The sequence below is a fragment of the Hoplias malabaricus genome, chromosome 10, assembly GCF_029633855.1.
Source record: "Hoplias malabaricus isolate fHopMal1 chromosome 10, fHopMal1.hap1, whole genome shotgun sequence".
In the NCBI taxonomy this organism is placed as follows: Eukaryota; Metazoa; Chordata; class Actinopteri; order Characiformes; family Erythrinidae; genus Hoplias; species Hoplias malabaricus.
This window is the reverse complement of record NC_089809.1, coordinates 29,238,066-29,255,300: the sequence shown is the minus strand read 5'-3', so window position 1 is coordinate 29,255,300 and position 17,235 is coordinate 29,238,066. Positions and strand designations below refer to the sequence as shown.

The window sequence follows — 17,235 nt, the reverse complement described above, 5'->3', positions numbered from 1 at the left end:
ATAGCATATTCTTCTCTTAAAACATTGAGTACTTAAATAAAATGTAGTTTAAAACCTTATACAAGTTGATGCTTGCTTTAGAGAACAACAGGAATGATTATGTTTGGCTTTTTGCGGAAAAAATCATCATTTGACTTGTTTAATTTGATATGTTATATATAGGATTGGCGACTTAAAAGTCTCCGTAGGTGTGTGAGTGAATGTGTGTGTGTGTGTGTGTGTGTTTCACTGTGAAGGACTGGCGCTCCCTCCAGGGTGTATTCCCGCCTTGCGCCCAATATACATACATACATATATCTTCTTTTCCGCTTTTCCATTTCAGGGTCGCGGTGATTACAGATTATATATATATATATATATAAATATAATAACCCCGGTGGTGAAATTGGTAGATTATAATTAGATTGACAATTCAATGTTTTGTATGGACTAATATTAAAACGGCTTGCCATAGGGGTGTTCTTCCTAGATCTGGAATTTAACTTACCCCTTCTGCAGACAGGCTTCAAGTATTTGGCTTGATCTCACCACCAGAGGGCGTGCAAGTTCCTGGGGAAGCGGAACTAAAGTTACGATCTCAGGTTCACACGGGACTCTTTTCGTGAAAGTACGCGGAGCGGCGGAAGGTGGGGATGGAGAAGTTTTTTGTTTTTCGGTGTGTGGACTTCAGAAACTAACTATCCGCTTTGCGAACAAAGTTATCCCACCCCTACCGTGATGGACCAGAGGAAACGTGAGAGAAGGTCTCCTGCTTGCGACGGAAAGATAAAGATCAAAGAGGAGAGGGTTAGTCCCGCCAGGCCTCAGAGAGAAAGAGAGAGCTCCCACTCCAGACTCGACCAGCGGTCTGTACACTGTATACACGTCTATATACAAATATATATGTCTGAATATAAAACTACATATCACGTTTAATTCGCTTTCACTCCAAAAGCTTTATGTAACATATATCTAAAAAGTTATGTATACCGCTTTAAGACCCCGAAGACCTCGTTCCAGTGGCACTTATTAAGGTAGCAAGTGACCAGTCAGTTCTTAAAGTTCATGTTGTAAGAATGAAAAATGAGCAAGCGTAAGGATCTGAGCCACTCCGTCAACAACTAGACTGTTAAGGTTAAACTCCTGGGTCAGCTGAGATGCACGTCCTGTGGGGGGGTCTTCCCCATAAGCATTAGTTAGTACTTGGATCTGCGTGTATCAGAATGAAATATTGTGGCCTGTTCTGATTAATCACATTTTATTTAACATCGCTTGGACGGCCAGTTGCATGTGCATCACTTACCTTACTTACTTTGGATGTGCATTACTTACAAGATGTCTTATGAGAAGAAGGAAGCCAGTAAATGTAGTGTGATGCTCTTACAATGTCCTGCTGAGAGATGTTGGGTCCTGGAATGCATGTGGATGTTACATTGACACATACCATCTACCTTAACATTGTTGCACACTAATAATACCCCCTTTATAGTAAAATCCCACTCTGACCAAACATTTATGGGGTGTACTGGATAAACAATTCTGTTAGTCATGCAGTCTTTGTGAAGCTTGTATGGAGAGTGGCAAAAGTCCTTAATTTCATGCTGTTTAATGGGTAAACCACACGAATGTTGCCTTTTACAGCATTATGTAGGTATGTCAAATCTGCACCTTAAAATGTAAATATTTTTATTTCTGTTTGTTGTTCCTTTTATATAGAAGTAAAGACAGATCACCAGGAAGAAAAGAGAAGTCATCAGGACGAAAGCATGAAAGAGACAGAGACCGATCTCCCAGAGCCAGACAGAGTCGGAGTCCACATCGCAGTGATGATGTTCGGATAAAGCGGGTGACACACTAGACACATGACAGTATCCATAAAAAACCCCCAAAAAAGTTTACATTTTAAAAGTTAATCCTATTATTTTTACCAACACATTACTTCAGACTTTGCATTCTTGATGTTTAAGTACAGATTCTAAAAAGTATGTGATGTAAAAGACTCAGTAACAAAAACAACCTGTTTAATTCTAAGGGATAACAATGGTTTAGAAAATTTCAGGGTAAAATTAATTGCATCTGTTTTATTACATTAATAACACAAGCATTACATGTGAAAAAAAACAATTAAAAAAATGGGGTAGAACTTGGGACCTTTTCTGAATGCGAATAATAGCATGTGGTTTCTGCTTCAGGAAAAGGATGATCATCGGCAAAGAGGAAATAGGCATGATGATCGGCGTGTGAAGAGGAAGGACGAGCGTGAAAGAGTGCAGGAGCGGCGAAGAGAGAGGTCACATGAGAGAGATGAACATCTACACCAGCAACAGCAAGCAGAAAGGGAACAATACAATGAGCGTCGAAGAGAAAATCGTCTGAGGCAGGAGGCAAACAGTGAAAACATGGCCCATGCCTTTGGTGGTGAGGATGGAGAAGATTCTGACCCTCCTGCTGAGAAAGAGAAGCCCAACTTTGAACTCTCAGGAGCTCTGGTAGAAGACACCAACACGTTTAGAGGGGTAGTTATTAAGTACAATGAACCTCCTGAAGCCCGGATTCCTAAAAGAAGATGGCGATTATATCCTTTCAAAAATGATGAGCCACTTCCAGTCATGTACATTCATCGACAGAGTGCTTATCTACTTGGAAGACAGAGGAAGATAGCTGATATACCTATTGATCATCCTTCTTGTTCCAAACAGCATGCTGTTTTTCAGTACAGGTAAAGAGAGTTTACAACATTGACAATGTTTTATTTGTGTGATTTGTCTTACTGTTATAATAATCTTACCTTGTCAATTATTAGTTGATTTCCAAAAACCTTTTAATATTTTATGCCCTGTAAAAGATGCATTTGATAAGGTTTTCAATTTGATACTTTAATATTTGAAGAAAATTCATGTTCATAATCCATGATGTTGCACAGATTGCTAGCAGCTTCAGGGAGGGAGGATGATTGCTGGAATGCACTGCAATATCATAATGACACAGAGATTTAAACATAGTAGTCAAAGGGGATGTCTAAGATTGTGGGGAAATTCAATTCTCTCTGGGTTGTTTATGTTCAGGATTTCCATCCTTTACGTTGGAACAGTATGTTCGAGGGGGAAAAATGACTTTTTATGTGGCTGAAATTTTAACTTGTCTGTAAGTTTGTATTCAGTGTTTGAGTTACCACAGAAACTCAAGCAATTTAATTTTTTAGCACATTCAGTAATGCAGTTAGCCATCTCCTTTCACCTTAAGTGATCTGAAACAGCAAGACAAAAAGTTAATATTACCTACCTTTGAAGCAATATCCTCATTTTTGGATTTTTGCTTTTGAATGTATGGAGTTCTCTCAGATTCCTTTCCTCTCCCATGAGCAGAGAGAGAGGAAGCCTAGCATAATGGACCAAAACAGTTAGTTTTCTTACTAATTTACAGACACTGGGGATTTGTAAACACATTAGACTGGTTTCCAACACAAACAGACTGGAGAGCTAGCAAGTGCTGAGGAAACATTTTATAAAAAATGTTTTTTAATTACAATCATGAACATCACCTTTAATCTTTTTACATTATTTATTGTGATTTATTTTGTAGCAAGTGTATTAAGTGCTGTGTATTTTAATGCCTTAAAGTACATGATAAATCAGGAAATTTTAACACACAATAGTATTGTTTTATTTTTACCATAAAATTACAACTTCAGAAATGATTGTAGTGCTACACTGACCTGTAATAGGGCAAACCGAATCTCTACAGAAACTGCACTATGTTACTTGTGGAGGAGGGTAGGAAATCAACCTCCCACCCCGCCCCTCCCACTTTCAGGATAGTGCTGTAGAAGTGAATTACACTCTGCAACTGTAGGGGGCTCGGATAAGCTGTGGAAAATGGATGGAGGGATGGAACTGTAGAGGGGCCAAGAGCAAATACACCAAATCTTACCTAGTGTTCCAATAAATTAATCATTTTACCAGATTTGTTAAAATTATTATTAGTTTTTTTCTCTTCTACCTCATAAATTACTTTTTTTAAACAGAGCCTAAGTTGACAGAGTAATGTGTGTGATATATTTATAAAATTCAGATGATATTTCCTCACCATTTGATAGCTCTCCAGTCTGTTTGTGTGCTGGAAACCAGTCCAATGTGTTTACAAAGCCCTGCTGTCAGTAAATGACTAAAAAAAACAAAGCGGTCAGATATACTAGGCTTCATCTCTCCCTTCACATGGAAGAAAAGTAGCAAAGAGTTAAAAATCATAAAAAGAGATGAGGGTATTGCTTTATTCTGCTTCATGTGTGGGTAATGTTAACTAATTTTTGCTGTTTCAGATTATTTGGGTAGGAACCCACTCTAAATTCAGGAGATTGCTAAGAGTATGAAAGTAAACAGGCAGAATTGCTAAAAAACTTAACTCTAATTACAAATGTGTTCCTGTGATAAAAAAAAATTGCAGATAAGTTAAACATCAGCTATATAAAAACAGCAGTCATTTTTCCTCTTCAAACATGCCATTCACCTTAAAAGACACAGCACTTCTAAACATAAACAAACCAGAGAGAACTGCAGTTCCCTACCTCCACAAACATTTCCTTTAATTAGTTAAACCTAAAATATAATGCTATGCTATATGCCCTGTGATGGACTCGTACCACATTCAGGGTTTGTTTCTGCTTTGCACCCAGTGATTCCAGGTGGGCTCCGCAGCCGAACCATGACTCTGGATAGAGTCATGAACTGGATAAGCGGTTATAGAGAGTGAGTGAGTGAGTGAATGAATGAGTAATGCTATGCATTTGTCATTTCAGGTTGGTGGAACATACACGAGCAGACGGAACCACAGGCAGGAGGGTGAAACCCTATATTATTGACCTTGGTTCAGGTAATGGCACATTCCTGAACAATCAGCGTATCGAACCTCAGCGTTACTATGAGCTCAAAGAGAAAGATGTGCTGAAATTTGGCTTCAGTAGCCGGGAGTATGTCCTCCTGCATGAATTTTCTGACACAGCTGAGGTTGATGCTAAGAAGGAGGAGGAGGAGGAGGAGGAGGATGATGATGAAGGTCTTGATGAGTAGTCATCAGTCTTGTGTTCACCAAAGTACTTTTCTTGTACTGGGCTCTTGAAAAGAGCTTCAATTATACAATCAAGATCGCTGTGATTTTGACCCAGATGTTGATGGGTTTTCTTTTATTAAATATTTTCACATGACCATTACTTTGTGGACAAGGTTTATTAAGACATGCATTTCATCTTGACTACTTTCTGTGTATTACACTTATTCTCAGGTGGACAGCATTATATCAGACAGCTTTGCATTGTCTGGCACTGCCCAAATGTAGTCCTTTCAAACCAAGTGCTCAGTGCCAGAGCCAATTACTTAAATAAAATATATTTTAGATAATTTGTTAAAATGTTATAGACAGATTCTGGCATTGTAAATATATTGGGTGTCAATGTGGACGGTGTTTCACTTGCATTTTAGTTTAAATGATTATATCTCTTAGGTAATAAGCGCTTTTTTTGTTTGTTTAATGTTTCCTGTCAGTGAAATGTTATTTTTGCCCTGTAAAATTAAGACAGCTTAAGACTGTATTTTGGTTCATGAATATTGGCATTTTGCTTCAAAGTGTTGGGTTGCCAATCCATATCCTGTTTGCATTTTAGATGTTTTGTACTGTAAAATAAAAACAGGCAATAAATGTGTTTGTGATTTGTTTGAACATAACATCACTTAGCCAAGGCAAGGTATAAATGAGTAAAATGACATAAAATATAAAAAGAGAGTGCATGCAGAAAAGTGTTTTTTTTTTTTTTTTTAACTTTTGCTCATGCGTGCAAACTTGCTTAGTAAAACCTAAACTGATGAAAATACTTGTGGAATTATTAATGTCGCTAATCTTAGCAACCTGTATTGCTATAGAGCACTTTTTTATTAAATAACTCAAATAGATTGCAAAACTAAATGTTGAGGCTAGGATACAATATAAATTTAATTACAAGATTTACTGAATTACGTAACAGTTCTTACTAAAATTGTTTTTCGACTTTTCAGCCTGCAGATGGTTGGCTAAGCCATTCCTATTGTAGTCATATTGAATATTTCAGCCTAAAACCCTTTTTGAAAAAGACACGATACACAGGACAGCAAATCAGAACAATTGCCATTTACAAATTCTCAATTTATCTTTATACACGTGTAGTAACAAAACAGCCTGTGTAATACTAATGGAAAAAAATTTACATGATTTATGTGACGGGAAACCTCAGCTCTCAGCTTGGGTATCTGATTTGGTTCTTTGTGTATTTTTGATTGACAGGTTCACAAAAACTTATGCTAGATATAAAATCCTCTCTGTAAATATGCTGAATGTTTAATCAACCTGTGAATTGAAAATTGTAATCATACACAAAATAAGATGTGAAATATCCTATGCCAATCCATTACAGCTCTACATTTTTCCTACCAGCAGCCATACAATTTCTATTGTTCTAATCCTACAGCTACACCCTAAGGTTGCTGTGGCCATTTATGACCCGATCAGCAATCAGCTACCCTTAACATCTACGGTTACTCATTGAGCCCATCACAGGAGTACCCAAATCACCCACTGCATTACTAACTCTTCACAGGGGTCATCATGTAGGCACCTCGTCAGTGTTTCACAGAATTAAGCTCACGACACCTCCTGAAGGCTCAACAGTGAAGTCTGGTGTCCCAGACCCACACTCCTCCAAGCTAGCTATACAGTCCTATCTTACCCTTAAGCTTCAACAACCGTAAATCCACACTGGCCTCCCTAGTAACTAAGGCTGTACCTAGCCCCACTGGCTCTGTTAATGCATGATTAGTGTCACCAGTTCCATGTGATATTTACATGCTACATCACCAACCACCACATCTACAGTGCATTTCACCCACTAGTCTGTGTTCTCCTTATCCACAACCACTGACTAGACCTTTCAGCTGTTTCCGATAATTCCTTCACAGCTGCCCTTACTTTCCAGCCCCTGATGCTGAACTAAACAGGCAGGGATGTTGCAGACTTGGCTACAAATCCCCTAACACCTATCTCCACCGGTCTAACATGCCTGCCACCCGCGTTCCCACACCTCAGCCGAAGTCTGCGTATTTCAGTTTCTTCCTTTCGAATGCTTCGTCTACTGCAACCTCAAATGTAACTGTTAACTCTATGAAATAAATGATCTGTTTGCTTACAGAGTACGGTACCATATCTGGCCTAAAGTGTAGTTAATGCAATGCACTCTGGGACCGCAGTTTTTTACCTAACTCCACCAGCAATTTCCAATCTTGTGCTTCACCCCATCTACCAATATTTATAGATTGTGCATGCTTTCTAATATGTTCCCCCTCATGCACAAATTTAATCATTTTTATTACTACAACCAATCCTCAATGCATTTACCTCTAAGTGTTTGCTGTCCTGATTATGTCTCCATGTATACTTCCTCTGTGACAAACTAACCTTACAAGCTGATAGAATATGCTGCAGCATGCCAATTCCTGTACATAATCTACAACTAAGGTCTTCACCTACCCACTGTCCAAGATATTGTGAAGTTGGAAGGACATAAGTTGCTCCAAGCAAAAACTTAATACGACTTGCTTCCATCTCCCACAATTCTTGCCAAGTGATCTTCCGCTTCTCTAGATTCTCCCAGCGAAGCCACTGGCCTTGTTTTGCTTGTGACGCTTCTGTTGCACGCCTTTGACAATTGACAAACTTTTTGACTTCCTCGGTTTAACTTTCAGCCTAGCCAAACTTAGATTATCCCCAGCAATCGCCGCGTACAGCAGGCATCAGGGTGGTCATGTAAGCCCTGATTGGGGAAAGTCAAGTACCATCGTTCAACCTCTCCCCACCTACAACCCACTTAGGGACTGTGATTACTACTTCCGTCGGCATCGTAAATGCTAATGTTGAAATTGTACATCCAGCCAATATATTTCTAACCACTGCCATAATTTAACAAATTCCCCTGTACAAAAACATAACTGAATGTCCTCAACATATGCTTTAACAAGCCTAGTAACCTTATCTGGCACCTGGAAAAATTCAAAGGCTTTCCACATAAGTTTATGTGGCACTGAGCCAAACGCATTCGCTAAATCTAGGAAAATGACATGTAGATCTCTACCCTCTTTATTTGCTGTCTGAATCTGATGCCAGATCATGCTGCTATGTTCTAAACATCCTGCAAAGCCAGAAACACCTACCTTTTGTACTGACATATCAATTAATTTGTTTGCTTTAAAATAAGCAGCAAGTCTCCGCACTGTCACAATAAAGAAAATCTTACCCTCCACATTAAGAAGACTTATAAGCAGAAACTGTTCTATACACACAGCATCTTTCTCCTTAGGGATAAGGATACCACTTGATCTTCTCCACTTTTCTGGAATGACCCCTTTCTCCATCAACCTCCACAAAAACTTCAAGATCTCAGGTGCATACTTGTACACTCAATATGACACACCATTAGGCCCTGGTTACATAATAAATTCAACTAAACACCTTTAAATGAAAAATTATGAACAGGTACATCTCAATCAATTAGAATATCAACAAAAACTTCATTTATTTCAGTAATTCAATTCAAATGTGAAACTTATTTATTATATAGATTCATTAAAAACAAAGTGACCTGTTTCAAGCATTTAGTTATTTTAATATTGATGATTAAAAGAATAAATGTTTGAAATAAATCAGTCTGGGCTTACAAGGAGTGGACTGCTGTGGGAGTCAGTGCTTCAAGAGCCACCACACACAGACGTACCCAGGGCATGGGCTACAACTGTCACATTCCTTGTGTCAATCCACTTATCCACACAATTCAAGCTGCCTGAGATCTAGTGTGAAGCTTCCACAATCAGTGATGGTGTGGGGAGAATTTGATTTGATGATGTTGGTCCACAGTGTTATATTAAGTCCATTAAGTATTATTATTATTATTATTATTATTATTATTACAAGTTAAATAAGAAGAAAGGGTTAACAGCTCATTGTTTCTCTTTTGAAACTGCACTATTCCTAAAACTAAACTCCATATTAATCTCTAAGGATTTTGAATGGGATGTCATAAAAGCTCCAGTAGACCCAGTGTCCCAGTACTTTTGTCCATAGGATATCCACATTTTACTTATGTTTGACAACTTTGTATTTCAATATAGCTTTTGGCTTGTCTTTTCAACTTCTGAAATAAATGAGAGTTGTTATACAGTAATATGTAACAGGCAGTTTAATAAGTTTAAGCTTAAGCTGTTCATAAAACATCATATTCCTGTGTTTAATTCTTTCAAAAATTAAACTGCGTTGACCAGAGCAACTTGGACTGCTTCCAAACTACGTAGCACAGCACATAATACACTTCTGTGTAGTACAGCTGTGTGCCGTTTGGGACGAAACCTTGGATCAACCGTCTAAAGAGACTTTTATTCTGAAGGTGGGCAAGATGGTGGCGGGGTGTTAGGTTAGCTACGCATTTGCTCACGTTGTTGATGCATTTGTTTTTGGACATTTTTAAAATTGAAAAATGTTTTTTTCATTGTTGGCTTTTTGGGATTATTATTTATTTTGCTTGTGGTAGATAGCTGATTATTGGTTTTGTAACCAAGCATGTTCCTTTTAGATTAGTTAGTCAGTTTAATGTATGGCTGTTCATATTTCACGTTGCTTAATAAGTTAAATGTTGGATAGGTCGTTATTAACAAAACAATTAAAGATCTGTCATTCTAGTTTATTTTTTAAATTGTTCATTGATGACATTCTTCAGTTATTTTGGAGGATTTTGTCTTTATTATTTTTTACATTGATTTTGTATCGTGTTTGGGGCTGACAACTTAGGGGAAATTCTGCAATTGCAATAAGATTTTGCGATTATATGATTAAAATCCAGGCGCCATTAATTTCTATAAATTAATCCTTAATGCCAATTCTGTGATATATGTATATATATTTTATATTTATACCTTAATACAACTGTCAGTAATATAAGAACTATCTGTAGCCATAGTGATTTGAAATTGTGATTTTGATATAAATCCCATTAATCATTCAGCCCTGGCATTGACGAACATCCATAAAAATGTCCTCTGGACCCCCGCGTTCTTGTCTGAGGTTTGGGCAGGTTGTTATTGGCCCACCTGGCTCAGGTAAAACAACCTACTGTCGAGCAATGCAGGAGTTCTTGAGCCACACTGGCCGCAAAGTCGTGGTCATAAACCTGGACCCTGCAAATGAGGGTCTCCCATACTCAAGTGCAGTGGACATATCAGAGCTTGTCACCCTGGATGATGTGATGGAGGGTCTGAAACTAGGCCCTAATGGTGGTCTTATTTACTGTATGGAATACCTGGAGGCCAATTTGGACTGGTTAGAAGGTAAACTGAAGGAGCACCAGGAATACTATTTCCTATTTGACTGCCCTGGCCAGGTGGAGCTCTACACTCACAACAGCTCAGTCAGAAATATATTTGCCCAGCTGTCCAAGTGGAATTTCAGGGTGAGTAACCAATGGCAGACTGTTGAAGCTGAATGTAGAATCACCATAATGATATTCTTTTCAGTAACTTTTACATATGTTTTTAGTTGACTGCAGTGCATCTGGTGGACTCTCATTATTGTGCTGATCCAGCCAAGTTCATCTCTGTGCTTTGCACTTCTCTCTCCACTATGCTCCAAGTGGAACTACCTCATGTCAATGTTCTCTCCAAGATGGATCTTATTGAACAGTATGGCAAGCTGGGTGAGGAAACATCTCATACCTTCATCATAGACATCACTGACTTATGAATAACACAGTGTGCAAACATTCATTCACTGTCTGTAACCGCTTATCCAGTTCAGAATCGCGATGAGTCTGAAGCCTACCTGGAATCACTGGTGCAAAGCAGGAACACACCCAGGACAGGGGTGTCAGTCCTTTGCAGGGCTACACTCACTCATACACATGGTTAATTTTTAGTAGCCAATCCACCACCAGCGTGTTTTTGGACTATGGGAGGAAACCAGAGTACTTGAAGGAAACCCATGCAGACATATGGGGAACTCCATCTCCTCACAGTCACCATGAAAAACATGTGTGTGTGTGTGTGTGTGTATATATAATATATATATATATATATATTCAATTTTCTCAGTGTATGATATTAAACACAGATAGACAGACTGGTTTCCCCCATCAGGGTGTGTTCCTGACTTGCACCCAGTGATTTTGGGGTCCCACCCGGAACTAGACAAGTGTTTACAGGCAATGAATGAATAAAGAAGGAACTATATATATGTATGTCATGCCTTTTCATACCTTATAGCATTCAACCTTGATTTCTACACGGAGGTTATGGATTTATCCTACCTGGTGGAGCACCTAGCTGCTGATCCCTTTTTCAGCAAGTTCCATCGCCTGAATGTAAAGCTGTCTGAGGTGATTCAGGACTACAGTCTGGTATCTTTTGTGCCTCTGAATGTGCAGGCAAGTTTTGTTTCTCTCTTCCATGCCACTATCAATTTCTTAGAACATACAAGTTTAAATAATAACCCCTTATCTATGAAAGCAGGATAAAAATAGCATGATGCAAGTCCTATGTGCAGTGGACAAGGCCAACGGCTACTGTTTTGGAGACTTGGAGGAGAGGAATCTGCAGGCCATGATGTCTGCTGCTGTGGGTGCAGATTTTCAGTTCGACTCGTATCCTTAACCAATCATGCTCTCGTTCCCATAACCCTGTTTCCATGTGTTCTTTTTAGACTAATTTTAATTAATATATTTTATGAATTAGTAAATTTGGTTCTAATGGATTAGTAAATAAAAGTCTGCAGATCCCAGTAACGACAGATTCCATAGGACAGATAATATATGTTTGCACCTTCCTTAATATTTGTTTCCAGAACTCTCGCAGTGCAAGAGAAATATGTGGAGCTCAGCAAAAAGTCTTTGGAAGAAGAGGTCATGGATTTATAATTGTGGGTGTTTTTGTTTGTTTGTTTTTGTATTTGTAATAAAAGCCTTATCTAACTGTTTGGTATTTTACTGAAGTGAAATGCATTAATATTTTAATGGGCAAGTTGTTCATGTATTGAGGGAAGATATCAATCCTGTAAGCCTAAATCTAATTGAGAAAAAAAAAAAACCTTCAGAGGCTGGAACTGAATTTGTCCTTGTGATTATAAATGGTTTGTTTTATATTATCAGTATAACTTTCTGTATATTTTATTTTAAATTAATTACATCTATTATGTAAAAAATGTATAGGGCCCTCTATGAAATAATAATCTAGAGACTAGCATCAAGATTCAAGAAAAATGTTCTATATTTAAAAGAGAAAAAACTGCATATTACTGTATTTAATTGATGGGGCCTTATATTCCCATGCAGCAATACAATGTAGATGTCAAAATCTTAAACCATATTATAAATATATTAATAAACGACATGAATGTAGCTCGTAAAAACGTAGTCCAAGCGTTTAGGGCGCTTTAAACTGTTTGATTTGAGCTTCTAAACTGCGAACCACCAGAGAGCGCTGTCACACTAAAACACGTATGTAGATTAGTTTAGCAAAGTGCAAGGAGTCTGCTGATTTTTCAGGCAGATTCACAGACCGTTTATTAATTTCTGTGAGCAGATCGCGTAAATTCTGAAAGAGTCGTGGTTATGGTCAGAGTTTATGGTTCTTGTCCTTGAATAGGAGGACAGAGTGGGTGGTGGAATTTTTTGACAGTGGTTGATTATAATTTATTATATCCTACGCAGTATAAAATGTTAGCACATGTGCTAATAGAAGTTGAAAATTGTGTCCCTGTTTTCTCCTGGCCTTAGGTTTTAGTCACAGTCTTGTTTCATGGGAGAAATACTGCAGTTGGTCCTCCTTCCCCATCATGTGCAGCGTGGACGGACCTTGTAAAGGCCCCATCACCAGCGGAGTAACACAGGAATGCATTGTACATGCGAGGGAGAGATGACAACTATGTTATATAGTCCCTCGTGATTTAAGAACTAGTCTTTTTTTTGCTTTCTTTTCTCCTCGAAAATAATGGTTTGGGGGATTTAATGATCATATCGAAGCTCTTTGTACAACCTATGTCACATCACTCCCTATTAAATGTTTTGCGCAAATAATCACCTTAACGCATACTTGTGTGATCCGCGGAAGCAGACGTGGGTCGAAAGAGCTGTGCTTCGCCTCTTAGCGCACTCGGTGTAGCGGAGCTCAACTAAAACACGAAGTGGATTTTTAGCAACACAGGAAAAAGCATAGAAGTAGGCATTACACGGTATATTTGATGTTATTAAATCAACGTTTACATTAAAATAATTTTAATAAGACAGCATTCGAAGCTCTGAATTAAAATGCTTGTTTTAATCAAAAGCCCTCAGAGGGAGTGAGAAACTTTCATATTTAATCACAGAAAAAGACAATGATGTTTAAGGACAGAATACCTGAGGTGCTCGGAAAGAAAAGATGATTCTGTACATGATTTATCTCATAACTTTAAGATCCATGTCACTGCTTCAAGTTATTGTACTGATTTTAGCAAGGGTTAAATGCAGGTTTCTGTGGCCTATTATACAAGTACTCTTGTAGGAAAGGACAGATTTATACACGATATATAAAAGACAATACAATTATTTAGGATTTAATTAGACACCAAAGTTGCTGTTACTGTTAAGCTTCAATCAGCCACAAAATGAGCCTTTTAACTATTCCTTGCTATTTTTTTACTCATGCATTTTTTAATTTTATACGTTTTTAATCTTGAGGAATTTGGAAGCTTTTTCCAACACCTAACACTGAATGTTAATATAATTCATATTGTGGTTATATATTTTTTTGATTGGTTCCTAATATAAGATATTCACTCACATTTTATTTTACATTATCCAGAAAATAAGACATTATCTGTATTAAGAATATACTAATTTCACATATGATATATATGTTGACGACTATACATTTATATGACGGATGTAAAGTTAAGATTATATTACAGGGGTCATATTTGCAAAAGTCTAGTTCAATCAATAGGCTAGCATTTTATATATATATATATATATATATATATATATATATATATATATATATATATATATATAGTCTTGTATTGAAGGGGAACATAACGTCGTGCATTGTATTATGTCTCATTGATGGTTACCACTATTGCCAAATTGTCCTACCCTGTGGAAGGTCGGTTGTAGGATTCAGTGTTTCTCAGTGGCCAAATGGCTGCTTTACTGAACTGGAGAGAGCTATAACTGCTGCTAAATTGTGGCTCACTGACCAAATGGAGACTTAAGTTTCAGACCAAGATTTGGATTGTTGATCAAGCATTGGACTACAGGCCTACTTACAGTGTATATTTAAAAAAATCACATGAGCTATTTCATCACATTGTGATATTATTCAGATTATTTGTATACAACTGACACAACTTTTAAGTTCTCTTTAGACAGATATTCTAGGATTCTTGATGGTGCTACAGTAAATGTAAACAGGCATGAGGTGCAGCTGCAATTATAGGGTCGATCCAGAATCCAGTTCATATATTAGTGCAATCTGCGCGGCAAAAACAGGAGCCAGACAGGCAGAAGGAGTTAGCAATGTGAAATTTGTTTCTGCCTTCCTAGGCTTATGAATGCACTAGTTTGACAAATAGAAATACCCGTTTCATTCCATATCTAAGGCCTTCTCATTTCATGTCTGAAATATAGCATCTAACTCTATTTGTTACTCTTTGGAATTCAAAATATTTTATTTTTATACAATATATTTATTACCTTATTTTAAGTTCATATTATGCAGTTTTTCCATATGCCTTCTTGTAGTTGTATGTGTGTGTGTGTGTGTGTGTGTGTGTGTAATAATAAAAAGATTAGATGTTCTAAGGTCATTTCATTTGGAGTAGTGAGGTAATTCAAGCATTAAACATACAGATAGCAGTAGTTTAAAATTCACAACAAAAGGCAAGATATGAAATATATAGAGTTCACATGTAATGGGCATATATATATTTATATAAAATAAAAGTTTGATCTGAATGTATAATAAAAGACATTGATGGTCAATACAAATAATGAGAGTTGTTTTCTTGACAATGTAATGTAGGCCTATAGCAGCATGGTGTACTGTTATCATTTTGTGAAGGTTGTTGTATGCGTGGGGGAGGGGGGCATAGGTTGTGTGAACATACCCACAGCTACGTTTTCCAGCTCCAGCTCCCCCAGAGTGCCACTTCTCTCCTTAACACACTTCAAAGAAAGAGTTTGTGTGTGTCACGGCTGCCCAGCAACCTGCTGGCCGAGGACCAACTTCCCTGTGTCTGCTCTGGTTACTTTGTGGATTCCTATGTGGGGGTGTGTCTGAGAACAAGCGATTGAATGAACCTCTGATTGAATGGAAGCTCCACAAAACAATCTCCTCCCTTTTGCCTTGGGTGTAGCTTATTGGCATATTTAAGGTCATGCCTGTTTTCAAATGAGGATTACATGCCATACTGTATACTCTAACACTTATGGTACAAAATATAAAAATATATATCTATATGTTTTTGTTTTTAACATGTACGATGAGAACCTTTACTCCAAACACTCTGTGAAGTACAGTTTTGGGGCCCCTAGTGAATTTATATATTTTGCTATTTTTTTAAGAAAATAATGTAGATGTCATTTACAGGGAACAAATATAGCATATTTTGATAAACAATGACTTTATTTCTTGGATGTAATGTACTGGGGAGAAATTGGTGTGTTTAAGTTCAGCAAATAATATGAATAGAACATATTTAGATGTATTTACTGTAAAAAACGCATTTCTTTCTTTTTCACTGTGGGAAATAATCAAAAATCTCATGCTACCATGTCTGTCCATCCAGACTGTGTAATATGGAGGAAAGCAACAGAACATGGATAAATACTTTACCATATTCATATTACATTTCACATCACCAACAAAAAAGAAGGTATGCATATATTCAAATATGTAAACTTCTGTTTAATAAAGTGTATTTGAAATCAGAATTTCCTATGATCTGAAATACAAGAACCCATTGTTTCCAAGACAAAGAGATAAAAATGCTTGTGAGTGTTGATGTTATATACAATGATAAAATGATGTTAAATTGCAGGTAAACATTCATTTAATGAGACTCAAAGCAAAAGAATGTGGATTAATATTTTACGTAACATAAAGCATGTAAATTAAAGAATGTATTTTTCCTCTAAGTGCAGCAGTCCAAAAAGTATATATTTATAGCCGATTATCCCCTCAATTTTCTGCTATTTTTCTGTCCTCTTCACATGCTTATGTGGTATAGAAAATTATACAAGTTCAGATTTCCTGTAACAAAAGTGTAGTATTTATGTATAAAAACGTTTCAGATATATGTTGGGTTGAACTGAAGGTTATTATTCCACAATTATAATTTTCATAGTTGTGCAAAATATTTAAATATATGTGAATGTGATGAATTAAACTATTTAAATCTAATCTGAAAATGTAGCTCTCAAGTGTTACAGAAAAATATGAAGGTATCTCCCTCCTTCACAGGCCAAGGCAGGAGGAGTAGGCCAGCAGCAGGCTCCTAGCAGCTCCGCACTGCATTAAAGCTGCTGTGCGCTGCCCATCCCCCATGCTCAGCACCAGAGTTGTGCTTCTTTTGCAAGCAGCAAGGCTTCAGCTAGAGAGAGCCAGGCAGGGAGAGGAGAGAGCTGAGAGGGGGGTGGGGAGAGATGTGAGGAACAAGAGACCATGTTATTCTTCTAAAGAGAAATATTTTCTCCCGTGAGATCCAGTCTCCATTTCTTTCAGGGTCCAAGCTGAACCACAGTATAAATAGATAGAGGTTATTTTGTGATGATAATGTATTCTGCCTTTCAACCGCTTGCCGTGGTTTATCTGATTTTCTTCTCACCCTCTCCCTCCCTCTCTCTCTCTCTCTCTCTTTTTTTTTCCATTTTCACTTCCTGCTTGCAGACTAGCCCGGCCCACCACCACCACCACCAGCCCTCATTGCTTCTGCCTCTTCCTCTGCCTTTCTCAAGCAAAGCTCTCCTTCACTCTAGTTTTTCTACAGTTTTTCCTCCGACACCACAGAATGATCAGAGATTTGGTCCTCGTATTTGTTTTATATGCGGTATATTCATTTTCTAAGACAGCAAAGTGATTGTACATACCCCACCCCATTACTTTATCTACATAATGCTTATTTGCACAAATAAGCAAATGTTCATTTGTATAAATATTCAGATCA

At 37.5% G+C, this 17,235-nt stretch overlaps 2 protein-coding genes across 4 annotated transcripts; both read left to right on the top strand.

Annotated features, from left to right (window-relative positions):
* The first annotated feature begins 569 nt into the window (after nt 1–569).
* snip1 (Smad nuclear interacting protein) lies at nt 570–5,669 on the top strand. The gene is made up of 4 exons (XM_066682632.1): nt 570–845; nt 1,696–1,825; nt 2,172–2,698; nt 4,775–5,669. The coding sequence occupies exons 1-4, from the start codon at nt 718–720 to the stop codon at nt 5,043–5,045; spliced, it is 1,056 nt and encodes a 351-aa protein (XP_066538729.1). The 5' UTR covers nt 570–717; the 3' UTR covers nt 5,046–5,669.
* A 3,719-nt stretch (nt 5,670–9,388) lies between these two features.
* gpn2 (GPN-loop GTPase 2) lies at nt 9,389–12,029 on the top strand. Of its 3 annotated transcripts, none has more exons than XM_066683576.1 (6): nt 9,389–9,433; nt 10,049–10,492; nt 10,579–10,735; nt 11,301–11,461; nt 11,547–11,677; nt 11,878–12,029. In XM_066683576.1, exons 2-6 carry the CDS (start codon nt 10,076–10,078, stop codon nt 11,948–11,950), a joined length of 939 nt encoding a protein of 312 aa, XP_066539673.1. In that variant the 5' UTR covers nt 9,389–9,433; nt 10,049–10,075; the 3' UTR covers nt 11,951–12,029. The 3 variants fall into 3 exon arrangements, with proteins under 3 accessions (XP_066539673.1, XP_066539674.1, XP_066539672.1); XM_066683577.1 differs by lacking the exon at nt 9,389–9,433 and adding an exon at nt 9,436–9,460; XM_066683575.1 differs by lacking the exon at nt 9,389–9,433 and having other exon boundaries at nt 9,441–10,492.
* Nucleotides 12,030–17,235: the final 5,206 nt, after the last annotated feature.